Raw genomic sequence first — 27,547 nt, 5'->3', positions numbered from 1 at the left:
AATCGACTGTCTTTATTCCTCAGTCCACCTATACTATTGAAGAAGATGTTGGTGAATTATTTATTCCAGTCAGAAGAAGTGGAGATGTGAGCCAGGAACTGATGGTTATTTGCTACACACAACAAGGTAACAGAATCTACTAACAAAAAAAAGGGCAAAAATAGAAAAGAGACAGAAAAGCAAAAAGAATTGTTCCATCTATTGCATAATAAATTTTTTTATAACTCTGATAATTACTTTTTCACCTAAATTGCTTCAGTCTCAAATGGAAATGTATTCATCTTTACAATCTGTCTTAAAGTATTATAGAATACCACAGAAAAATTATGATATTCCAAATTTCTGCTATTTGTTAAGAGATGAAGAAGGTATTCTTTATGCTTATGCAAGGCTTTTCTATGCAGCCCCAGATATTTGAAAAAGATCAGAACTGAAAGCACTGCAGTGATTGCACAGGATATCCTTTAGTTGTTGTATCTTCAAAAAATGTGTATACAATAATATTACTTAATTATCAACCTTCTACTTCCTCTATTTGTCAATCTCCTACTGATTATGTGCAGAGCATGGATTCTCCACACCTGTGCTTTTATTGTTATTTTTCACCTGGAGAGATGAAGCAACTTTTTTGTTGAGGTGATCTGGAATAAAAATAATTTGTTTTCATCAAATTCTTTTTATATTTAATTTCTGGTCCACTAATATCTTCAACTGAAGTTAATTAATTAATGGAGTTAATTTGTAGTCCTCACAAGCTCTCCTTTGTCAATCTGTGCCTCTTGTGATAGACTACAATATTCCTTCTAGCTGAAAAAAAATGCAGATTAATTTGAGGAGCCGTGTGCTTGCATTGCATCATATATGGAAGTAGTTTGTCCAGGAACCTCAGAAATGTAACCTGTTCAGAGATTTCAACCCATCTAATCCCATTAAAGCACACAGAAATTAAAAGATAATGAACATAAAATTCAGCCTCTGTAAAAGGATCATTATAACCATGGTATGCATAGTGACTATTCTCCTTTTATGCCACAGGAACAGCATCTGGCACCGCCCCAACCTCTGTACTTTCGTACTCTGACTACATTTCCAGGCCTGAGGATCACAACAGCATTCTACGTTTTGACAAAGACGAACGAGAAAAAATGTGTCGGATCGTCATCATAGATGATTCGTTGTATGAAGAGACTGAGACCTTTGACGTTTTGCTGAGTATGCCCATGGGTGGAAGAATTGGTGCTGAATTCCCGAGCGCTCGAATTACCATTGTACCTGACAAGGATGACGGTAAGACAGCATGTAATGAAGTGATATTCCCAGTCCAGGACAGAAACTACAGGTAGTATCACACTGAAATCAGCATGTAGAAGTTGGGTTTTTGCATTTCTTCCTGGTGGTTAAAACAGATGCAGCTTCTGTCTTGGGATTTTAAAATACTATTAGAAAGCTATGTTGGTTTTTAAAAGTATTTAGTATTGATATGTTATAGTTTGAGAAGATCATGCGAGCAGTGATTGGGTGCGAAAAGATGCACCTTTCCATTGTGTCACAGTAACAAATGTAATCCAAAATGTCACCCTGCGTGGTGACCCTTGTGTGTGTGATTCTGAGGTTTTGTCCAGAAAGCCTTCAGACCCATTGGATTGTGCTCCAAAGGGCCATACTAGAGGTCTTGATGGACTAGAAGCCATCTAGCAGCTGCTAAGGGGCAAGCTATATTCCTTCTGATTTAATGCTGCATTTAAATTTCTGCCTAGAAGTGTCCCCCTGTGCTTCCTTTGGCTTTTTAACAAAACAAATAATCAAAAGACTGCAATGTTGCTTTAGAAATTGCCTCAGTAAGGAAAAGCTGACAGAATTAAGTCCTTTGTTCCAGTGGTCAATAGCTTTGATATATTCTATAAAAGAGACATTCCTGGTGGTGATTAGAGAGAGGTCTGTGACTAAGGAAGAGTAGAAGCAGCACACTGTGTCATCAACAGCTTTTGAAAATGCTTATAAATATTATTGTGACTTCAAGCCTCTCCTTCAGTGTTCCTGGCATTGATGTGGCACTCCTTTAGTGTGTCCTTTCATTGGTGGGGCAACTCTCTTTCTAGGAGTGGTAGCAAAAAAGTTTCTTGGTACAATTGCCCTCATTTATGCATGGAGTTTGGAGGCTCACTCCTCAACTGTAAATTCTGTGAAAGGAGTACTGATAAGCTATTTTAGTCTTCTCCATGAGGCCATAAACAATCTATTGTGACACTGCCATATTTCCTAAAGACTAATGTGAGGAATTATATATTACAGTACTCTTTGAAAGCTTGATGCCAAGATAGAGGGTTATTATCAGCACAGTGATTACTCCCTAGTTAAGGATATAAAAGGCAGCTCTTAAAGGCAGGAAGTTGACACCCATCTAATTGCATTGTAAATACTCAGTCTGTCTGAAATTTCTCACGTGTAATCCTCTGACAGAGGTGACTGTTTTCTTGTGGAGCATTTGGGTAATCATATAGCCTTAATGAACACACCGGTTTGAAATAATACTTCTTGTAAAGTAACAGATCATATATCAAATGCAAACCGAAATAGGAATATGTTAATCTGACTTTGCTGTGGTAGGAAATACAGGTTTATTTGTGTAGGTTTTTTACAATAATTTGATTTTTTGAGTGATTTTGATGAATTCATGAACTTTACAGTTTGTAGATAGTAGAGCATAGAATATTGAGAGAGTACCTATACAAAACCATATCAGTGAAGAAGCGGATCACCCAGCTTTTGAAGGTGTTCTGACTGCTTAAAATACATACTGGAAGTTTGAGATGGGGAGGATGTTTATCCAAGAGATTATTTAAAACAGAGATGAGCTAACATTAGAACATTCAGTGGGAACCTCATTGTCTGGGAGGGAACACTTTTATATACTGGTTATAGCATTTAAAATAAGATATTGTCATTCATAGGCTTATACAGTCATTTAAGCAGTACTGTACAGTGACTTTGAAGAAGAAATGATGAGAGTTAGTCAATCAAAACATAGTACAGAACTTAACAGTTTATGAAACTCCTGCAAGATATTAGGGAAGTTAACAAGAAATCTCCTTCATTTTAACACTGCTATTAGAAAACATGAGAAGTAATTTTATTTGTATACCAGCACTCAGTTTTAAGTGTAAAATTTCCTGCATTTACAAGCACAACTTCCCTCAATGCTACAAACTTTTAAACAGAAATTATTTAATAAATAACAACCTGATTGGATTTATTAAAATAGCTGACACAGGTAAGTGTTTGGGATATTGGAACATTTTTGTTATGCAACAACTCAAACATCTATATTTGTTGGTAAGAATAAACAGTATTTTGGATATTGAAAGATAAGGCTCTTTGAAGGATAGGTTTGGATAATTTTTTTATGAACATGCAATTGTCTTTTTGCACCCAAAATGTTGTATGTGTCACGTTTGAAATAGAAAAAAAGGAGTTTTGTTACATTTAGTGTGTCAGTGAAAGTACGGCCACAAAAATCTCCAGAGAATTCAAAAACTTACTGACAATTCACTTAACAGTAAAATTTTCCACCAAATGCTTTTAGTTTGCACAAAAACATAGTCCATAGTGAAAGTCCATATGCATTTTGGTTCATCTGAGATCTGTTCTGCTGCGTGTTGTATGAAAAGCGGAGTACAGACTACAGAGTAGATAAATTATAAGTTATACCTTATTTATTTATGTAATCACATACACACATGAATATATATATGTCAATTTCAGATTGTGTATATGCACACATATTTATGTAACATGAGCAATTTAACACTGGCAGCCACGATTGAAATTCTGCATAAATAAGTGGGGGATTTTAAGCAGCATTGGTTATTACTGTTAGCATGCACAAAATTAATTTTAATAAGTCAAAACAGTATGCTATGTGAAATAAAAAACACTTTCTTTAGCTTTTAACAATAAAATTTAATTCAGAAAATGCCTAAAATAGAGGTGGGTAAAAGCTTTAGCACATATATAATAGCCTATAAGCTATAGTAATGTTATCATACTAAATTCTGTAGTCCACTTTAGTCTCTTTACTTCCCGTCTACTGATACATTTTTCTAGTTGTTTGTTTAAATTCATCTTCTGCTTACCAAAGTTTCTTTTTAACGAAGATGTCACAGCATGTCATTAAGTTGTGATTTCTCCTAGTACTGTGACTGGATTAACATTATGCATTGACTTCTTCAGGTCAAAAGATACAAACAGCAAAGGTCAAAGTTTAATAATACTACATGAGATCTTTCCTATGGAAGTCAAGTCAGCACTAGCAACATTACCTTATCTCCTCTGGCATTCAATGCCAGTTAATTAGGAAACATTCACCTTCAGTACCTATCATCAAAGTCTTTCCTTCTTCTTTTATTTCTAGAGAAGGCCCTTAGGGTCTAACTAAAATAGCTGAGTTGCTATCTAATCATGACAATAAACAAAAAGTAAAAGAGGCGTGCTCAGCTTTCTAGTGAACCAGAGTATATTACAGAAATTCCTGGCAACTGAATACTTTAATTGGGGATTATACAGTTGTGCTGTGCTGCCAAAGCAAAATCTGAAAAAAAATCATCACATGTAGAACATGCACAGGTGAAAGGTGATTTTCAATTTTGTGCTGCTGTTGGGACATTTCTTAATTTGGAAGGGACTTTTCCTGTTAGGTCCTGAAGACAAAAAGAAAAGAAGAAAAAGATTAAGTTAATGAAATACACAGCTAAGGAAGTGGTGCATGGAAATTTGAATTCAAAGTTAGATGTGTCACTACAGTTTAAATGCTAAAAAATAAAAGCATGGATGTGCTTGAGTTGGGGGTGATAATATATCATAGGTGACACTAACCATGAACCACTGGAAGTTAAACATTCAGGGTAAAGACCTATGTAAATCCACTTTTGGGGTGGCAGTAATCTCACTTGGTATTAACCGTCTATAAATACTAGACATCTCATTCAAACAGGCTATGCCAAGATCCTTCTATAGTTAGTGAAGTGAGAGATGTACTCCCAGGAACCCTCCCATCCTAGTAGTATCTACACTGTTGAGATCAATCACTGTGGGTATCCGGTCAATCTCTGATAGTAGATATAAACCCTACCCTTAGAAATTTTATTTGCTGTTCAGCCCAAAGTTGTAAGCAGTATTGGGCATGAAGGAAGGAGTTTTTTCCTAATTTTGTGTCAAAAGAGCACCAACTATGAAATGCCATTAAACAACAAGGAGATACATAGCTATTTCTGCTTTATAAAGTAATTATGGTTTCTAAAGAAAAATCTAAAAGAATCTAGTTGAAATCTAAATAAATGAATACTGAAGAGTATTTCAATAGGTATTTAGATGTTCAAGATAAAATCCAAGCACAAACAAAAGACTCAGCCATTTTCCATACAAATGGAAACTTGTGTTAATAAATCTGGCCAGAATTGATGGACTGAAATACTTGTCTTTATGCATCTCAAAGATTTGGGGAATGAACAGAAATCCCTGAAGAATTTGAGGTCAGTTAATTGGCTCAGGACATACCTATCCTGCATGGAGAGCACGGAGTTCAGCATAAAGCTTACTCAGAGGAGGCACTTTACATAATAGAGCAATATTATGCACCTAGAAAAAGGAGGGTAAGGTTGCTGTGCAATTTTCATTCCCCTTGGAGAGAGGAGTCCTGGAGTTTAGAGACCCTGAAAACACTCAGACCCAAGTCTTCCACGGAAACGCCTTAATCCCCAGGCACTTAGCAACTAAGTAAGATGAGCCTGGACGAACTCTGTGTTTCCAACAGAAGCTGTGACTCTGAAATCATTTCATGTACATAGAGGAAAAAATGAGATCAAATTCTTGTGTTAGTGTTCATCTGGGAATGAGGAGCCTGTAATTTGGTTCTAGCACTAACAGTGTTGCTGTGTTGTGTGCAACAAGTCTGATACAAAATGCTTAGTCCTTGCAACTAAGACTGGCAGGCAAATCTCTGCTCTCTCATAGTTAAATGTTTTGATTGCCAGGCTGCTATTTGGACCCTTTTTTACTAATTCTGTTTTGTGTTTTGGGCAAATTTAAAACTCTTGGTTTGAAATCACATTTGGAATCTGGAGGAGAAGAGATGTGATGAATGCAGAGCTGGAAGTTTGTGGCTAAGAGGAGAATGCTTACAGTTATTTTGTCTGCTTCAAGGTTTTTGTCAGTGTCTGTCTTCCCATGTGATTTTAATTCCATGCTACTGTATGTAGTGTTGCCATGCGAGCACACAGCCTTACAGCCAGGCTGACAAACAGTCATCTTGCCTTAGTGGAATTGTTGAAGCCTCATGCTGTTCACAGCAGGAAGTACATTAAATACATTTGTTCCACTTCATTCACATTAGATGGGCAAGCAGCCGTTCAGATTTCTTCTTGATATTTCTACGTCAAGGCTGGGAAAGCAAAGGACTGAGGTTTGTGTTGGAGGTTTGCGTACCATTTTCCTTATACCTACTCAACAGAATCGATCACTGGTATCATCCACGTGGTGGAGGATAGCACTGTCTGGGAATATTTTACAGCTGAGTAGACTGGATGATGGTATGATGACGATCATGGTATGATAATGCAGAAAGCCAGTATTAGATGTCAAATAGAACAGATTAATTCTTTAGTCATCTGGAGATTTCTTTTAAACACTTGCTGTCATTACATTTAATTAACTTTGGAATGCCTTAGACCATGTTCTGGAAATCAGTAGCCACTAGGACTTGTCCAGCTTGCTCATGGTGGTAAAGTTCATATTGACGTTTACTATCAATAGCCTGAAAGAGGCAGAAAGTCAGCTCTGCAATTCTACGTTATAAATATGTGCTTTGCATTACATGTCCCAGTAGTTATAGAGTATCAACTAACTTTCAGTGTGTGTACTGAGCCAAATTTCCAGCTGATGATAATTAAATACTCTATTAGTAACATCAGAGGGACATCCTTATCTCACTAGGCTATCTGGAATCTCCTTATTTCCACTGGCCTCTGAGGCAGTGGAAATTTCTTTTCAACGATAGGTGTGCTATAACCTTAAACTGAACGAGTGGTTGGTTGATCTTGGTGGTTAATATCTGCCAGGCTGTTTGTCCAGTTGTAGTTACAACCTGGACACTGCAGGCACAGTATGCCCAGCGTTAGATAACTGCGGCCAGGACTGGGGTCATGATTTGGCCAAGTATCCTTCATCATTCTTTGGAGATGGCTAAAATAACAAACTAGTTGTTCTTTATTCCTCCATACAGCCATCTTTGGCTACTTTCTCCCTTTTCTATTTTTACAGTGCCTGTAGGTCTGATGCCTCTGGCACTTCTCTGCAGCTTTTGTCCCCTCATTAGGTAAAATCTCTATGTGACCCCTTCCCTCTCCCCGGTCTGTGGCAGGTGGCCAGACTGGCAACTAATCAAGGGAAAAAGTGGAAGACAGCCAATTTATGACACATGTTATACTCCCAGTTTACTTTACTTACAGCTTCTTATTATCACCAGTTCAAAAGAGTAGAATGTACAATTTATGATAATAGCATTAAAGACTTTGGAAAGTCCCTGTTTTCTGTGTATCACGGAAATAAATTAACGTCATATCTTATAGTAAGGCATTTTATGGAGACAACCGGGCACGTTTACGATTTGCTTTTCTAGCATTATCTGTTACTGACAGTTTACTATATGCATGTGTATGCAGGTATACATTCACACAGTGTATTTATATGAACTATGGATGTTGGATTAATCTCATCTTCACTGAGCTGCTTAATAACTAAGTGTATAGGCTCCTTTAGTAAGTAAGGTGGACAGGCCATGACCTCCAGACAGTACTTTGTCACATCTATTTCAGATGACTCCTTTGCAACAGAGGACTCAGCTGGTGGAGCAGCATATCTCTAAGCCTTCACAACTGCAGGTTCTTAAACGGTTAGCTTACATATGCTTTATTACAGTTCTATGTAAATTATAGTAATTTTTCTCGAAGAGGGTTGAAATACAGAAAACAGCTTTTGAGTTTTGTACTCAAAGCACATAAAATAGTTGATAAGCAGAAGGTACGAAATTATATGATCTATAGAAAATTGATACTTTCTGTCAAGTCTAGTATGAGTTAAATGAGATTATGTTCTTACATGTACTGATGTTGTTTTCCAGAGCCTAATGGATCATTGTTTTATGACAGTTCGCTCAAGAGTGCATTGAAAATCTTTCTCTCTCCTGTCTTTCTGTAGCATATTACTTATAGCTTTTGTCTTTGTACAACAGATCTTATATTTATTGTAGACTGCTTGAAAATGTAATGATTATCTAGCAAACCATTCTAAATTAACCATTTATTCTTGGTTGCTTGCAATCATAGGGAATTCATTTAGTGACCTAGTCAGTGCTTTGTATGTTTAAGATTTGGATAGATTGTGTTCAACATCTTGGTGCATTCAGTTTTCCTAAGGTTTCTTCAGATCATCTTGGCTCCTCCAAAGCTCCATGTACTGAGACTTTGCCACTTTGCTCATTGGTCTTCGAAGACCCAAAGGATACTGAACAACAGAGTAACCAATGTATGCCATTGGGCTTTAATGATGTTGATCATCCTTTTGAATGTGTAAATCAACAAAGGATTAACTCAGTTATTATCTCACATTACTGTCTGTCAGGCAACAGTTTTTCCTCTGACACAAATGGGGTCAGAAGTCCAAAAGAGAGAATTCAAGAATTTTTACAGCAGAGAATATTTTCTATCATTAGAGCTCTGCTTTTGTTGTCTCATAAGTTTGGCTGTTGTTCTGTTTTCACTTCTGTCTTCTCTGTTGAGCCCTATCCCCAACATTAGCTCCTGTAAAGGGAGTATGGAAGATCTCTTGCATGTTGTTCGTTTCAGAGCTCAGTGGGCTAAATGTGTTCTCACTGTATGTGGGCAGAAAAGCCTGTAAGAAATTGCTTCTGCCAGTTAAGCAAACTCTACATAACTAGCATTGAGACTGAATAGTAAAAGTCAAAATATCCAACACTGCCAGAGTTGTGGCGGTGCCTTTCTTATCCTGTCTTGTGATATGGTCAGGATGTCTCCAATCCAGAAAAGCCTGTGTATACATAGAGGCAAATGAATAAGTTTAATAACTATCCACAAGAATGGAGAGGATCATAATTTTCTTTTTAAAATATGGATCAAGCTATGCCAGAAATTATATACAAATGCCAACGGCCACCAGGAAAACAAAGGATTTTACATTTCTTGGTTGTGCTGTTCCTCTTCTATGCACCATTTGTAGTAATGATAGTTACAATAATAGTGTCTTCCTTCTTCTTCATTTATTCTTCAATAAAACCAAACACATTTGCTACTTGGATAAGAGTCAGATTTGTAATTCATTTGGTTAAAGTGAATTTAACAGCCTTACCTCTGTGCCTCATAAGATCATGCAACAGATCCTTCTGGAAGATAGGTAGAAACATAGAGAAGAGAGAAGTTTTTAGAGACAGCCAACATGGCTTCATCAAGGGCAAATCATGCCTCGCTAATCTAGTGGCCTTCTATGATGGAGTGACTGCATCAGTGGACAAACAAAGTGGATGTTTAGATTGAATATTAGGAAAAAATTCTTCACCAAAAGGGTCAGCAAGGATCGGAACAGGCTTCCCAGGGAAGTGGTTTTAAATCCCTGGAGGTATTTAAAAGACATGTAGATGTGGTGCTTAGGGACATGGTTTAGTGGTGGACTCAGCAGTGCTAGGTTAACAGTTGGACTTGATGATCTTAAAAGATCTTTTCCAACCTAAACAATTCTATGATTCTATGCTACAGATGTCATCTACCTAAACTTTAAGGCCTTTGGCACAGCCCCTCCCAACACTCGTACCTCTAAATTCGAGAGATACGGCTTTGATGGATGGACTGTTGATGGATAAGAAATCAGCTGGGTGGCCACATCCAGTTACACTCAGTGTTTCAATGTCCAAACAGACACCACTAACAAGTTTTGTTCCTTTACGGTTCATACTGGGACCGATACTATTTAATATCTTCATCAATGACATAGTGGGTTTCAGTGCCCCCTCAGCAAGTTTGCAGATGACACTAATCTGAGTGGTACAGTTGACAGGCTTGAGGTAAAGGATGACATCACGAGGGATCTTGTCAGGCTTCATGAGTGAGTCCAGGCAAACTTCATGGCCCACTGAGTTCAGCAAGACCAAGCGCAAGGTCCTACACCTGAATTGGGGCCACCCTTAGTACGGACTGAGAAATGAATGGTATCCCCGGCCTTGCCCAGGACTTGGTGATATTTGTGGATGAAGAACTGGACATGAGCCAGCAATGTGTGCTTTGCAGCCCAGAAAGCCAATCATATCTTGGGCTGCATCAAAGGATGTGTGATCAGCAGGTCAAAGGAGGTGATTCCACCCCTCTTTTTCACTCTTGGGACACCCCACCTGGAGTACTGTGTCCAGCTCTGGAGCCCTCAGCATAAGACAGACATGGACCTGTTAGAGTGGGTCCAGAGGAGGGTCACAAAAATGATCAGAGGGCTGGAGCACCTCTCCTGTGAAGACAGGTAAGAGAGTTGGAGTTGTTCTGCCTGGAAAACAGGAGGCTCTGGGGAGACTTTATTGTGGCCTTTTGATATATAAAGGGGGCTAATAAAAAAGACAGAGACTTTTTACCAGTACCTGTAGTTATAGGTCAAGAGGCAAGTTTTAAACTGAAAGATTTAGATTGGGCATAAGGAAGAAAGTTTTTACATTGAGGGATGTGAGACAGTGGAACAAACTGCCCAGAGAAGTTGTGGATGCCCCATCCCTGGAAGTGTTCAAGGTCAGGTTGGATGGGGCTTTAGGACTTGGTGATATTTGTGGATGAAGAACTGGACATGAGCCAGCAATGTGTGCTTTGCAGCCCAGAAAGCCAATCATATCTTGGGCTGCATCAAAGGATGTGTGATCAGCAGGTCAAAGGAGGTGATTCCACCCCTCTTTTTCACTCTTGGGACACCCCACCTGGAGTACTGTGTCCAGCTCTGGAGCCCTCAGCATAAGACAGACATGGACCTGTTAGAGTGGGTCCAGAGGAGGGTCACAAAAATGATCAGAGGGCTGGAGCACCTCTCCTGTGAAGACAGGTAAGAGAGTTGGAGTTGTTCTGCCTGGAAAACAGGAGGCTCTGGGGAGACTTTATTGTGGCCTTTTGATATATAAAGGGGGCTAATAAAAAAGACAGAGACTTTTTACCAGTACCTGTAGTTATAGGTCAAGAGGCAAGTTTTAAACTGAAAGATTTAGATTGGGCATAAGGAAGAAAGTTTTTACATTGAGGGATGTGAGACAGTGGAACAAACTGCCCAGAGAAGTTGTGGATGCCCCATCCCTGGAAGTGTTCAAGGTCAGGTTGGATGGGGCTTTGAGCAACCTGGTCTAGTTGGGAGGTGTCCCTGCTTTCGGCAGGGGGTTTGGACTAGATGATCTTTAAAGGCCCCTTTTGACCCAAACCATTCTGTGATTCTATGAAAAATTACTCTCAGAGAATGCACAATTTGGATGTATTTTGATCTGTAGAATATTATTAGATCCTTTTCTCCAAGTCTAATGTCTTTCACTGCATAAGAAGCTCAACCGTTTTCAGCATGCATTTACTTTTATGGAGGCTCAGGAATTCTGTCTTTTGTTATCGAGTCTCACAATTTCCTTGCCATCTTCCTATAAGCTCTCGTTACCAAACAACAAAATGCTTGTTAATCATCCAAAAGCCTTACTAGTACTATTTGGCTACCAGTGGAAGTCTCAGCTGGGGAGAAAACATAATTGTCATCACTATGACTTTGGGCTTTAAAATCTTAGAGATCATGGTCATGATTTAAGTGGATGGCGTTACAAGGTATCATAAAGAAAATGTTCATAGAATGAGTTATTGCAATTTTGTGGTTATGTTTCTTGATAGGAGAGTAGGTGTGAGGAATATACCTTAGAAGAAAAAAATTGAAAATATTCTTCTCAGAAAACCTGTATTTGCAAGTGTACTTACTGCACTGAGATCCTTTCTGCAGACTGCTTTTTCTGCAAGGCCCAGTAGTAAACTAATTTTTCAATTGAAATGTGAAAAACATATTTAGAAATGGCTACATGCTATATCTTTGTGTAGCCAGATTTCTGAAATGCTGCTCAGTTTCTCCTACCATTTATGTTTGTAGGTGTCCTCATTTGTTATCTCATGTATGAATCACTGACTGCGAGCTCCTTCATGCTGGTCTCCTTGTGAGGTACCTTGTGTGTGGTATATTTAAATATCACTGCCAAGCCTTCCCATTTACCCGCCTGCCTCTGTTTCATCAGTTCACTGAAAATTTGTTACTGATGCCATTTCCTGGGCCTCTTACATAAAAATAATTTCATTCTTTTTAAAAATAGAACATTTAGAAGATTCTGAGTTGGTTTCATGTTCTGTGGGAGGTCTTGCCAGTAGGAAAATGATACGTGAAAATCAGATAGTTGCTGCAGGTAATACCTTCACATTTGGGTGTGTTCCCAAATTCCAAAGTGTTTGTTTCTTCAGCTATTAGTCTTTATATTTTTATTTACATTGGTAAATGAGGCAATTATCTGCATTATGAAACAGTTTGAGCAAGTGATTGAAGCCTGAGGTACTTAAAGAAGGAACAATGTTTTGGCCCTGTCCTCTGAATTTGAACATAGGAAAAGCTCCTCAGACACCTGTTACAGTTCCAGTGATATCAAGGTCTGTAGCTCATATCCTGAGAGTGTGTGCAATGATCATAACAATACCACTTCTACTAATAAATATTTTCACTTATATGTTAGTTCACATATATATTAATTTGGTGTTTTCAAAGGTAACAATGTTTCTCAGCAAATCAACAAAGGTAAATGAATTGCTTCCGAGAGAAGGGTACTTATAATAGTCAACCTCACACATTAATTAGCCTTCCTCCTGAAATACCAATTATAACTGGGAGACAACTTCATTACCATCTTGTATGTAATAGTTAATTAATTGTTGAAAAAATTGTCTTCAGTTTAAAGGCACACGTCTTGTGTGAGTTGAGTACGTCATGGCTTCATGCACTCAGATGTCTCTCTGTGGTTCAGGCAGACTCTGAGTTATTACTGAACCATTATGAATCGCAACCTGACATTAAGCACAACCAGAATTATCTCAGTTTTTCAGGCTGTAACTTATGCTCCAGCCTCTCCTTGCAGCAGGGATGGGACTGACAAGAAAAGGTATAGAGTAGGTGACCAGCGATGGGGTATCGCTGTAGCCATCTTACTGCAACCCCACTTACAGACTAGTAATAACAGTCTTGCAGCAAGGGCTGTAGGCTACTTCCTTTACTGTGCTACTTTGCTGACATTTGAGTTTTTACTTATTGAGGTAGCAGAGATGTGAGGTGTACATCCCAGGCCTGCCAGGCAGGTGCTGCTTCTGGTAGTACTGTGCGTAGAGAAACTGAAGGAAGCACAGATGCATTTTAACATAAAGGGTGAGTTAAAATGTAAATGTCTATACTGAATTAGTGTATATCAGAAATTAATTAAACGTGAATCATACATAATGTTGTTCACAGCAGTTATTGATCTCGATTCACACTGTATTACTCTACTGAAATCACTGGGTTAAATTGCATAAAATAAGAGTAATTCAGTGATGAACCAGCCCAGTCAATGTATGGCATTGCTTTTGTAGATTAAGAAAAACACTCTTTTTTTTTTTTTTTACAATGTAGAACTGGGTTTGGTAAAGTTTGCATTAACTTGAGTCTGTCCTTTTACCTGTTATAATGTTTGCAGCATCCTTTAAAAAATCATTGTAAGTTGCTAGACAGAAATGGGCTGTTGAGACAAATGGAAATGCAAACATTATTTGCTTGAGATAATGTGTGTGGCAATTTGCCTGCAACTAGTAATTTTGATTCTGAGGTGAGTTTACTTTTTGATTGCAAAAGTTATGACAACAGTGCTAAGAAGATGAAAGCTGTTAAGATTACAACATATGAATTTGAAAAGTAATCTGTTTTGACCACATCAAATAAAAAGCTATTGGCATTTGCACAATAGGTACCTGCTCCAGAACTGAGCTCTGACTGTAATCTTGACCCCTGCTTCTCCAGCATTCAGCAAAAATAAATGACTTGGCAAATTAAATTCATTGTGCTAAATGCAAGCTCAGTTGCTTGCATAGCTTCAAGTATGTGTAAATAGCTGTAGAATGGTGCTACCTAGTTTCAGATGTTGAAGTCCTCTTTGATAATATCATAATATAAACTTTTTGCAATGGACAGTTTTTCTGAGCTTTTCTTTTACTCCCATTAACATGCATATACGAGAAAGTCGACAGAAGTTGACCTTTACTGCTATTAAACTGTAAATGCCTATTCCTTCTCAAATCTAGTGGAATTCTTGTTCTTAACTGCTTTACCTACAACTCACCCACTTCATGTTTGGAAGGGGGGAGACTCTTGTGTTAAATATAGACTCAGCAGCTAAGTCATTTAATGCTGGCCGTGATAATGAAATGCAAGTAAGCATTGTGTAGGGATGTGTATGTTGTCTGGGTACGAGCCAGATCAGGTCCAGAGAAAATCTGGCCGCGTTTTTCTGTTATGTCCAAGTTATTTGGCTGTGTCAGCCATCAGGGCTCATTACTTTGGACTCAGCATTGCACTAGCATTTCGAGACTGTGCCAGAGCAGGCTGGTAAGATTACAAAGCACTGTTTTGCACCTTCTGCATGACCACAAAAGATGTCTGCTAGCTCTGGCAACCTATAATGTTCACATCATAGCCTTGTTTGTACTGTGCATGGAAAGAAGGAATGCAAAAGCTTTTAGGAATAAACCGTTTAATACTACTGGAAAAGCTCAAGTATGAGTTCAGCTGTAATGACTGCTTCTCCTTGTTCCAGTATCTTAATATGTCATAATGGAAGGTCTTGTTTTCACAGAATCACAGAATCACCATGGTTGGAAGGGACCTCTAAGATCATTGAGTCCAACATCAAATTAAAAAAACAAACCAAAAAACACAAACCAAAAAAAACAACAACAAAACAAAAAACCCAACACCCCACCACATCACACCCACCCACAAACCAATAATCTTGGGCACTAGAACATGCCCTGAAGAGCCATGTCTACACGTTTCTCAAACACCTCCAGGGATGGTGACTCCACCACCTCCCTGGGCAGGCTGTTCCAGTGCCTGACCACCCTCTCAGTAAAGTAATTCCTCGTAATATCTAATCTAAACCTCCCCTGCTGCAACTTCAGACCATTTCCTCTGGTGGATTCTATTATTTCTCTCGTCCTGAGATATATCCATATACATATATATATATATATCACTGAAAATCACTTTAGTATTAAGGCTTATTGAGGTGTCAGCACAGAAGACTGTTCTTTCCTGTTTATCCTAACTATCGTGCCGTATGTATTATTTACATTGGCAGCCCAAACTGATTGTGGCACCTTGCATATCTTGCAACCTACCTACTCTTTTGCCATGTCCTTCTAAAGCAGATTGTAAGGATATCATTCTAAAAACAAAAGCCTCCTTGGAAATAAATATTTTCATGCTATCTCATTGATTTTCTGATATACATTCAAAGATAGACCTATTTCTAACAGCATGAGAAGTGTTTGTTTTCCTGTTTGACGGCTGACTAGTGCTGTAGTTGATACGTGCTCCTGACTCTGTAAGTGCAAAGGCAAGACAAAGATTTCATTTCTGTGCCAAGAAACCTGGGACTAAAGCTCCTAACCTTTCTCCTCTGATTAATGTAACTTCATGCCAGTGAAATCTGTGGGTCTGAACAAAAAAAAAAAAAAACCCTCTTTTTAAACTTCCTCTTATTTCTGTAAGAGGAACCATTAAATTTGCAGTGGTCTCTCTCCAGAGTGATTACTAGATTAAAGACCTGCTGTAAGCGAGCCTGCAGTCATTGAGCAGAGTGTTTTCCAGTCGTGACCTGAGAAAGACAATGCTCTCCCTGTTAGTGGCTTGGCTTTGGTGCTTCCCCTGGGGAGCCACTAACACTGCTTACAGGAAATGAACTTACAAAACATTTGTAAGGATTTGTTTCCTGGGATGGGTAACCAAGCAGAATGTGTCTTTCACTGAAGATACATGCCTCAAATAGTGTGAAAAACTCACTCTGGAGTACAAGGCAAGCTAACTGAGGGTTCGGGCATTTTTGTTTGGCTGTGACTACAGGAACAAACAGCGCGTGAGGGTTCTTCTTCAGCAGCAATAAAAAAGAATTAGGATAACACTACAAGAAACCAGCAATGTTTTCTTTGACATTTTCCGTCTAGTTTAAGGCAGGTCATCTAAGTTCCTTGCATAGCCAGTGAGTAGAAGGGAATGTTTCCAGGTCTCCTCAGATTTTACTCACTGCAGTGGATGAGCCATTCCACCTCCCTTTCTGTATGCTCCTTATGCTGGGAAACCTCCTGGCATTGCCCGTCCTTGTCCATGAAAACTGAGAGCATGCGGGCTGTGAATGTGAGTAACTCTCACTTATGTGCTTAAAATGAGGTGGGGCCAAGTCCAGATCTAATTCCATAACTACCAGGACATCAGTACAGAGAGAATAGGATTATAAAACTGAGATTAGACCTGGAAAAGTGTGCTAAACTTTAAAAATAGTTGTTTAAGAAACGACTTAGATTTGATAATATTTTTAACTACCTTGGTCTTACCAGTGACACATTTGTAGCCACTTGGTCTCAGTAAACATTCAGTATTATTAACCCCTGAAGTTTGGATGAGCCTTTGTCTATCTAGAAAATTTTAGAAGATCATTGTATGTCTGAAATGGCACATTTCTTTGCAGATCTATTATTCAGTTCTGCAGTATCCCTGTGAGTAGAACTCTCATCAAAGTTATTAGTAGTTATACAAGAAGGTCCAGAGAGTGTATCCTATTCACTTATTAAAAATGTTTCTGACTAGATCTTCGCATTCCCAAATAACAATGCAACTACTGACAGCCCAATACCTATAGGCAAATAATGTAAGATTAATGGGTTTCTGTCTGTGTACACAAACACACACACATTTAAATACACATTATGCTGAATTAAAAAAAATAAATTGGAACTGAAAGCCTTTTCATCTACTGGAGCTAGACATTTGCCAAGTTTGTCTTTCATCCTGGAAAGGTTGATGACTTTGATAATGCTCAAGCAGTTCTATGAATCTGCATTATTATTCAGTAAATACATTCATTTCTATTGCTTTGTTACAACCTATGATTTTAGTTTTAGCAGATAAGTAGAGAGACAGCTAGATTTGTTTTCATTGATGTGGAATATTAAGGGGGTTTATTTGCTTGTTTTTTGATAATTTATTTTGTGCTTGTGAAATACAGGAAAATTCTTGAAAGCAGAAGAGTAATTACTTTTATTCAAAAACTTCTAATTTATATGATTTATGTATACAAATCCAAAATACTTAGGAACTGCTGCCTTCTCAGATAAGTTTGTCTTAGTAATAACTGAGTAACTACTTTATATTGCTTCTGGTTAGTTTTAATTGAAATCCTATTTTACATTGTTCAGATTTCTATAAAAAGAAATAAGCAATCTACCACAGAGGAGATTGTTGCTATACACAGTGTTGTCGGTCATACTGTCCTCAGGTACTTCAGAAAAACATAATTATTTTCCTTGTCTGGTTATTCTACAAGCCTCTCCAAACCTTCATAATACAATGTCTTTACAATATTTGCCTTTATTGAACTCAGTTGTAGTCCAAAACAGGTTCTTCAATTCCCAAACATTTGTTCCACTGTAACAGAAGTCATAGGATTGCAAATAATGTTAAGATTAAGGTTTGGCTGAATCATGGGAACGATGGGCCCAACTTCCACTTAACATTAAAAAGGATTTATGTCTCCTCCTTTGTGTAAGTGGTACCTTTTCTATATGCTAGACATAGCTCTGTAGAACTATAAACTTTTCCAGTAAATAATGAAATAGAAAGATAATTTGTCTAGGTCTTCCAGTTAATCCCAGCCATTGGGGAAGGTAGGTATGATTTCTGCTGCATGGTGGGAAAACTGAGGTACTGGCTGTGTGTCCTTACTCTTATATGTTTTAAACAGGAATGGAAGGATAGCAAAGGGGAACTGATATACGTCCAGGGTGAAGCTGCACTATGTTCTTAAACCTGTTTACATTGTGAAATTGTGGGTAGAAAAACTGAAAAGGGAGGAAAAAATGAGGATAAAAAATATGTCTGTTAAGTGGGATAACACTTAACCTCCTTTGCTTTTTGCTCTTCCTTCTTATAAACTGTGGAACTTAAATATTAAGATAAAAGACTATTCACATCCCAGCTTACATGAAATAAGATTGATTTTGTTTTAAATGCTAGATGCGGGGGAACTAAAATTAAGTATTTGCCCCTTTGGTTAGCTGGAAAACATTTCCAAAGCAGCGCCAGTTATATATCATGTTTCAGTCTGGTTTTAGCAACAGGAATCTGTGAGAACATACAAGTTAAGGCTTCATTATCTGTATTCACCTTTGCCTGTTTGCACCCAAGTGAAAAATGCAAGGAATTTTCTGGCTTGTGCACAGGACCCAGCTCAAATAAGTTTAATGAGATAACGCAGTTGGTTTTGCGTGCAGATTCATACTTGCTGACACACAAAGTTGAGAATGTAGAAGGCAAGGAAAGAGCACAGTGTTGATATAACAATTGCTGTCCCAAAATAGGCAAACCAATACTTGAAAAGAAGCCAAAAATACCTAGAAAAAATCTAAACCTTAAAAAAAAAAGCTTTATTTCCCTTACTGAGAAGAGTGAGGTGTTCTAATGTGTTGACTAATGTGTATTTTATGTTCTCGTGTTACCTTCACCATAAGGTAAAGAAATATTTATGGACATTATTCCTCTTTTACCAGAACCATCATTCTACTTTGGGAATGATGAATACTATGTGGATGAGAGTGCTGGCTACGTGGAGGTACGTGTTTGGAGGACTGGAACTGATCTGTCTAAAGCTGCGTCTGTTACAGTGAGGTCTCGCAAATCTGAACCAATAACTGCAGAGGGTAAGTTGTTGTTTTGCTCTAGTTTCATAATACATCTCAACAACAAATACTAGTACATTTGGTCTTTACATAGATTCAGCTGCGTAAGATGAAATTTATGTTTTATGCTCTTAGCAGATCTTTCTTCTGAGAACAAATTAAGCAGTTACAGAATTTCTCTCAAAGAAACAGGAATAGGAGCAATTGTGAAGTCCAGCAGTAAGAGAAATGCCTTCAGATACTCAAATAAAACACTATCCCACAAAGGCAGCTGATTACTGCCTCAACAGCATACTGTGGGCACAGTATTATAATCACTGGCGGCGTGCAGAGTTTGCTCCTCTCATTTTTACTGTAAACAATGAGAAATTATTATCTAGTATCGTGTTCAGCAAGGGGATTGCTACAGCTGTGTGATTTAGTGATGCTTTGACAGAACATTTGTCTGCAGTGTTAGTGTTTTTTTTTTTTTTTTTTTTTTCACAAACCACAGTGCTTCAAACTAAGACATTCATATAGAGACAGTATAAAAATTATCTTCCTCAGATGCTTATCCTGAGTCTAATTGGACAGTAGAGTTTATCTTTGCAACTAATTTTCAGTGAGGCAAAGTTGTGTAAGACTGTACTGTTAGTTCAAGAATATCTAAACATCATCTATATATATCATAAAACCTATATGATAAAAATAATGTTTCTTATGAAAAAGAAAATTATGAAGTTTGAAAAAAATGTATGATTACCTAATTTCTAAACTGCTTTATATGATCTGATGTCTTTATTTCACCTTGAATATTTCTGGGGCGTGGGGAGGGGGGGAATATTTCCTTAGTATTTCCTTACAATAGGAATCTTAAATAATTAAATCACCTCTAGGATTCAAAACTTTGAATGGCACAGCTCTTGGGCTCTCTAGTCTCTTTGCAGTAGCCTGAAAGCATTGACATGGCTGGCTGCCTGTAAACTGTGAACCTGGTTCTTTCCTGACATCCTGCCTAGGAGGCTTAGGCCTGGGTTAGAGCAGCAGGGACTCTAGCCACGTACCCATTTGATAATGGCCTTTAATCTTGCCAAATTTTGTCAAATTTACAGAATTCCAACCCTATTTCAATTTCAATGAACGGTTTCCCCCAAAGCTTTGTTTCTTCAGCTCTGCTTCATATTTCCCCCCAAAATGAACATTTGAACTCAGTCCTTTACTGAAGTTCTAGACACCTTTAGTGCTTTGGTTCCAAGACCCAGTGTCATGTCTCAGTCAGTGTCTTCTTTTGTTTGCTTTTTTCTCGTTGGTTTGTTATGGCTCAGCTTGCTTTGCTTAAAACAAAACAAAACAAAACAAAAAAAACAAAACATAAAAGCAAGCTAAGCCCAGAGCAGTTTGTCTCTAACAGTAAGGTGCCAGACCCCACCTGACATGGTCTGAGATGAATTTGATCTTTTTGGTTTCCATTCATTCTGGTTTACACAACTCCTCTCAACAGCAGTTCCTCCTTACAGTCACTTCACTGGCCTTTTCTCATTCCCTTTTTACGTAATAGTCTCAACACTTCCAACTTCGTTACAAAATAATATGAACTTTCTTTCCAAAAAGCTTTGCTTCATCTCCAGAGTCTCTCTCTCCAAGCTTTATGCTTAGTTTCATTTCTTACTTAGAATAAACTTCATTAGTTTTAGTGGAATAACTTTTGGTTTACAATAGATCAGAATAAGCCCTGTGTTGTGACTTGTATCACTGAAAAAAAATAAGTGACTTAATTACTTTTATTGTTTTATTGTATAGTTCAACTTAGATGGTCAAAAGATATTTTTGCTTTACATGACTGCCAAAATTTAGGAGGTTTTACAGTTATACTTTAAAAAATAGATTTACTTAAAATTAACTGTGCAATGATAGATATTTTCATTTTTAATCACATGTAGTGCTGTTTATTGATTAGATTTTTTTTTTTTCCTTTTCACTGATAGCTGGAGTAGATTATGTAGGCATCAGTCGTAATTTGGATTTTTCCCCTGGAGTCAATATGCAGACATTTCGTGTGGTAATTCTGGATGACCTTGGACAGCCAGTGTTAGAAGGAACTGAGAAGTTTGAGCTTGTGCTAAGGATGCCCATGAATGCTGCTCTTGGAGAACCCAGCAAGGCCACCATCTTCATTAACGACTCAGTCTCTGACTGTGAGTAACAATTTTTTGTACCTTTTCAGATTTATGCAGGAGATGTACAACGGCAACACTCAGACTTTTCCATTTCAGTCACACGTGTGCTAAATCATTCGCTGCCTAGTTGCTTATGTTATATATCTGGGGCAATGTGACATCACTAAATTTGAAATAGTGGATAGAAAATACAGTAACTTTTGCAATTATACTTTACATATGCTCTTTATGTTTTTCTGCCCAGTGCCTAAGATGCAGTTTAAAGAATCTGTATATGTAGGCAATGAAAATGATGGACAGATTTCTGCCATGATATACAGGAGTGGGGATATCCGATACACATCCACTGTGAGGTGCTATACAAGGCAAGGTTCAGCTCAGGTAATGATGGACTTTGAAGAGCGTCCTAATACTGACAGTTCCATCATCACATTCCTTCCTGGTAAGCTCTTGATCTTATTTTAGAAGCCTTCAGTCTACTATGTTTTGTTTTGTTTTGCCTTGTTTTGCTTTGGTTTTTTTGTTACGTGTCTTCTCATAAAGTAGTGTCAAAAAGACTGATCTGGAAAACCAAGGGTTTTTTCCATATGCAGTGGGTAGAGTGCACACAGATGATGTCTCTTTTTACTTCACTTGAAAACCAAGGGGTTTTTCCGTACACAGTGGGTAGAGCGAGTGCACACAGATGATGTCTCTCTTTGCTTCGCTTCTGATCTTGAGGCATAATCAATAGCAGCTAAAGGGACATATCTTTGCATAGGTCCAGCTTGATTGCCAGAGTCTTTTTGATCCATAGTAGCAAAAGCAGGTTCAGAGTAGCACAATAACAGAAGCACAGACCTGCTGTCAAAAATGGTACTTCAGAAGCTCTGCTCTTTCTTAGGCAGATTTCTGATAATTACATTTGAGTTGCACTGAAATGAGTAATAGATCTTTCAACAGGTATATAACTTTAATTTCTGTTCGATTTTTTTCCCCAGGGAGGCTTTCCTAAGGTAGTTCACCAGTATCACATACTTAATATCTCATATCAGAGATGAAATACAAATAAATTGTGTGTTACTACCTTCAAATAATATTACCTAATTCCCTCTATTTGTGCAGAAGACAGTTTAATCTTTTAAGTTTACATGCACATAATATTTTTTACAAGCCCTAAACAAGCTCTGTCATCAGTATGAAATCCTTGGTATGCCCTTATCACAGAAATGACAAGCTTCATATTTCTGTATGCATGTATCACATTTGTAAAGTGAGTTGTTCAGTCTCTCTTCCTTTAGAGCTGGCCTCAGCTTTTAGTGCTGTCATCTACCCCATGCCTTTGCCGTTTCTTCTGTGCAACCAGGAAAGAGAATACAACTTGTTAGGATTAGTGGATCTGGCCCCTTAGGAAGTGACTTTCCTCTTTTTTTTGTTTATTTGACTGTCACCCTACCATTTCTCCATGAAGACAAGTAGCAAAGAGGTCTATGTGGATTGTATCTTGTTTCCATAAGCTTCTTAGGCCTGCTTAAGATGCAGCAGTTTCAGTAAAGTTTTCACATTTCCCATGCAACAACAAGCAGAATGAATGTTTTGATTCTTTTTTCTCCTCCTAATGGATAATCTGTTTTCTATAGGGCATAAAAAACACCTCAGAAATTAACTCAGTCAGCATCCTGATCTGGTTCTTCATCTTGAGCCTTGATCATTTTTACATGCTTAAGAATTTAAAAATACTGTAAATTGACCTCATCCCTCTCATATCCCATGCTGTTTCTTTTGTAAGGGATGTAGGAGTCATTGTCATGATGATGAGCCCGCTGATTCTGACACTGGGGTCCAGACACTCTGCACACTGCTCATAACTCTTGTTGCTCTTGTAGAAGGCCAAAGACCAGGCCTTTTTCCCAGTCTCAAAACATCTGGTTAGCCTAGGCACGTTGATTTGTGAGTGCTCCAGCTGAGCATTTTGCAGCTCCAAAGCGTTTTTAAGGCAATATTCATTTTCATTTGCCACCAGTGGGAGTTTAAAAGATATGAAAATCACATGGAATAATATAAGTGAAGGTCCACACAGTTGGATAGTGTCTCAAAAAGGCCTGAAATTCTTAAATAAAAAACTCTAGGACAAAATTACCATTAGTATTAGTGAAAGTTTCTATTGCTCTGCTTCCTCGTGCACATATTTATTTTTAAAATACTCTGTGTCACTGAAAAGGAGTATTTTATTCTAAGAAAAAACAAAAGGAGCAGTGCATGTGAAGTGGCTATACCAAATAGAAACTTGTCTTAGAGAAGTCCCAAAATGGCAGATTTCACTTAAGTGGTGAGCTTTCATAGAAAGGTAATGATTACTAATTCTGTTTTCACTATTGTCATTACTCATTAACTTATGTGGTGCCGAGGCGGGCGCCTTGGCCAGCAGAAGCAACATGTGACTCCTTGAGCTAGGAGAAGTGCTGTAATAGAGCAAAGAACACCTAAGTTCTGCATGATACTAGCTTCAGAATGATTACAGGTGAAACCGAGAAGCCTTGCACACTGGTGCTTATGGATGATACTTTCCACGAAGAAGAAGAAGAGCTGCGTCTGGTTCTTGGCACTCCAAGAAGTGATTCTTCCTTTGGTGCCTCTATTGGTGAACAAAATGAGACCCTGATAAAGATTCGGGATGATGCAGACAGTAAGAAATTATTTTGTTGTTATTGGTTCTTGGAAGAACTTTTCTGTGCTCTAAAAACATTTTTCTTCTAATTACAGAGGCTATTATTAAGTTTGGTGAGACCAAATTTAGTGTGAGTGAACCGAAGGACGTAAGGCAAGTAGCAGTTGTAAAAATCCCAGTGCTTCGTCTGGGAGACACTTCCAAGGTTTCTGTCGTGAGAGTTCATACAAAGGATGGATCTGCTACTTCTGGAGAAGACTATCACCCTATATCAGAAGGTAGGATCATTCAGAAGATCATCACATCCTACTATTGGTTTTATTCCCGGCTGTAACATAAGATAATGGTTGAAAAATGAAATAACTTTATGAATAGAATACTTTGCAACCAAATTCAGTATGGACATAATCCCATGTGGTACGCAACTGCCAAATTGCTCTTGGAATGCTAGATATCAGTGAAGATATTTACAAAAGAATTGTGACTCCTGTAGCTCACGTAACTGTGGAAGAAATGTGCAGGTGCCACCTTAGTAACATTTGCAAACTGTAATACTATTCCTCCGCAGAAACATCTACTCATCGGATATGATTGTGTAGTTGTTTCTCAAGCGATTCATTAAGCTAATGGCTTTTGCTCTATGTCTATTTCTGTTTATTTTTCTACTTTCATAATAATTAAGCTTTCTTTCTGTATCTCTGCCAGTCACTGTCCGCTGCTTCTCACTAGTAATAAATGAGGAGAGTTGTGCAACAGAATGTGATAAACTTCTTTACATTAACAGCCCACCCACATGGTTTAGTGAATGACTAATAGAATTTGTAGCACTAAGATGAATCATTCATTGCTGGAGTGTTTTCACAGTTTTGGAGTGTTGTCACAGTTTTGGATAAACTATTCTGGTGTCCTGTCCAGCTGAAAGATAAGACTTATTTTTGAACATCCAGCAACAACATTGGGCCTTCTCCAAATTCCAAAGAAGCAGCATTTCCCACCAGTGATATTTGAAGAGAAAAATTGCTAGCAATAAGAAAAGTATCAGCCCAGATCTTGCTAATTCCAGTCACTTTGCCTCCTGCATTTTAGAGTTCTGCTCTTTCCTCCTGAAAACCATGGGAATTTTTAGTGTCAGCTAATTCTTATCCTATACACATTACCTATACACACTGCCTTGCTTACCCTCTCCTGCTGTGCACCAACAGTGCACGGGAGCAGAGTTTTCAAGGCAAACATGCTACTGCAGAACTAGAGGCGCTGGGCCTCTGCCCAGAAGCCTTTGAGAAAAGTCTGTGATCTGCAGGGTTTCCCCCCTGGTTTGAGGACATCTGTGGGTTTAGGGAGCCTGTCTGTTCTACCATGGGCACAAACCCCACATCCTTGTCTGGGTTATCTGAAGGACGTGTGACAAACAAATTCAGTAAAATTCTAAGCTCTCATGCAGCATGTCTGTTACCACAAAGAGTATTTTCATGACTTAATAACACCAAGTCTGGAAGGATCATTAGAATACTTAATCAGACTCACTGTGGATTGCAAGATTCTTCCAGTTTGTCCCCATTACTTCTGTATTGAGCCAAATGACTTTTGGTTGGAGAAAGCATGTTCTTCATAAAGGACATCCAGTCTTTGTTTGAAGGCACTGAAGAGTACAAATGTTTCCTAGTGTTTTGCTTCCCAATCAGTCGCTATCGCTTTTTTATAGTCTGTGCCTTATTTCCCATTTCTTCAGCTCTCATCCACTACTGCTTATTGTGACTGTTCCTTTAGAGTGCAGAGCTCTTTAGCACCTGAATTTTTTTTTCTCTGTGTTGGTGTTTCAATATACTAATCAGAATATCCTTTTCTGCAAGTCGTTTTTTAACTTCTGGTCCTCACTTTCTGTAAGTCATTTCTGTGCTGTCTTCAGTTAATTTGCTATCCTTTAAAAAAATAAAGATAGAGGAAGTGCATCTACAATTTCAGTATCACTCTCACCCGTTCCATACACAAATGTTAGTTTCTGTACTTTCTGTTCCTTTAGTAGTTAACACATCCAAGATTCACAGTACTCTTGTATCTGTAAGCTAAGATTGAACTTATAGCAATGACCTCAGAAGCTTTTTCAGAGATGCTTTTCAAAATACAAAACCATTTTGTATAACTCTGGCTTTGTGCCTTATTTTTGTGTATGCCATTGTATTAAAATGCATTTTCTTTGAGTAATCACTGACAATACTTTTTATTTAGAATTCTTCAGCCTTTTAGTCATTCACATATGTTACCAGCATTTATGTAATAATTAGCCCCAGCTCCTTTTCCAAATATTAAGTTCTATTAGACTAAATCCTGGTCTTTGCAAATCTCTTTTGATGGTGATAATGCCTTATTTTCAGTGATTTCTGCATGTGTCCGCTGCTATTCATTATTACGTTTTTTAGCATCAAATAGGTTAAACTAAATATATGAGCATCTATAATTGGAAAAGTATTTACTGCCATCTTTCATGGCTGGGCCTAGAATTACAGCTTGTTATGAACAGCAGATTTATTTTTAAGTGTCTCATTATGTTTTCAGAAATTGAGTTTCAGGAGGGTGAAACACAGCATTTTGTGGAGATTGAAGTTCTCTTTGATGGAGTAAGGGAGATGAGAGAAGCCTTCACTGTTCACCTGAAGCCTGATGAGAACATGGTCGCAGAAATACAGGTAATAAACTCACGCAAAGTCCTCTTTCTGGTTCATAGCTTTACTCTTCTTTTAAGCTTTATGTGCACTATCTTGGACAAAGAGGATCATCCCATGTGATGCAGTAGCACATAGCCAAAGCAGTTTGTTGCCAAGGCAGTAAGGTTCATGAGGTGTCGTGGTTTAACTACAACTGGCAACTAGAACTACGTAGTCCCTCCATCACACCCCCAAGTTGGGGTGGCTGAGAGAATCAGAAAAGTGAGAAAAAAACCTCATGGGTTGAGATAGACAGTTTAATAGGCAGAGCCAAAGCCGCACCCACAAACAAAACAAGAAATTCACCTGCTTCTCATTGGCAGGCAGGAGTTCAGCCGTCTCTAGGAAAGCAGGGCTCCATCATGCATAATGATTGCTTGGGAAGACAAGTGCCATAACTCTAAATGCCCCCCTTCCTTCTTCTTCCCCCAGCTTTAGATGCTGAGCATGATGTCACATGGTGTGGAATGTCCCTTTGGTCAGTTGGGGTCAGCTATCCCAGCTGGTCCCCTTCCAACTTCTTGTGCGCTCCCAACCTACTCACTGGCAGGGCAGCGTGAGGAGCAGAAAAGGCCTTGACTACCCAGCAACAGCTAAAAACACCACTACACTATCAAAAGTTTTTCTCATCCCAAATCCAAAACATAGCACTATACCAGCCACTAATAAAAAAGTTAACTTGGTCCCAATTGAAACCATGGCATGGGGTATTAGAGACACCGAGAGATTATGTGGAACTGAAATCTTCAAGATACCATTCCAGACACATTCTCTTCATAGAATCAATTCTAAAAACTGATGTCCTTTTGGAAACACTGTCTGGCAATACAATAAAACCTCTGTTCTGTAAAAAGAGCAATCAGGTGAAACGAAACCTGCTGTCAAAACCATGTTAATATTATTCTTGTTGTGTGGATTGCAGTACCCACACATTCTTGTTATTTAGCATTATATCATACATACTTTCAATGTAAA

General features: G+C 38.2%; 1 protein-coding gene across 1 annotated transcript in view; it reads left to right on the top strand.

Annotated features, from left to right (window-relative positions):
* The window catches only part of FREM2 (FRAS1 related extracellular matrix protein 2), a 137,430-nt gene that overhangs the window by 77,679 nt on the left and 32,204 nt on the right, over positions 1-27,547 (top strand). The window contains exons 6-13 of the mRNA XM_014965743.1: positions 1-126; positions 1,036-1,287; positions 18,939-19,088; positions 21,032-21,241; positions 21,468-21,665; positions 23,724-23,888; positions 23,966-24,148; positions 26,424-26,554. Coding sequence (XP_014821229.1) covers positions 1-126; positions 1,036-1,287; positions 18,939-19,088; positions 21,032-21,241; positions 21,468-21,665; positions 23,724-23,888; positions 23,966-24,148; positions 26,424-26,554 — 1,415 coding nt within the window. The remainder of the gene's footprint in view (positions 127-1,035; positions 1,288-18,938; positions 19,089-21,031; positions 21,242-21,467; positions 21,666-23,723; positions 23,889-23,965; positions 24,149-26,423; positions 26,555-27,547) is intronic.

The sequence above is a fragment of the Calidris pugnax genome, unplaced genomic scaffold (genome assembly GCF_001431845.1).
Source record: "Calidris pugnax isolate Ruff unplaced genomic scaffold, ASM143184v1 scaffold20, whole genome shotgun sequence".
Taxonomy (NCBI): domain Eukaryota; kingdom Metazoa; phylum Chordata; class Aves; order Charadriiformes; family Scolopacidae; genus Calidris; species Calidris pugnax.
This window is presented reverse-complemented; position numbering and strand designations above follow the sequence as displayed.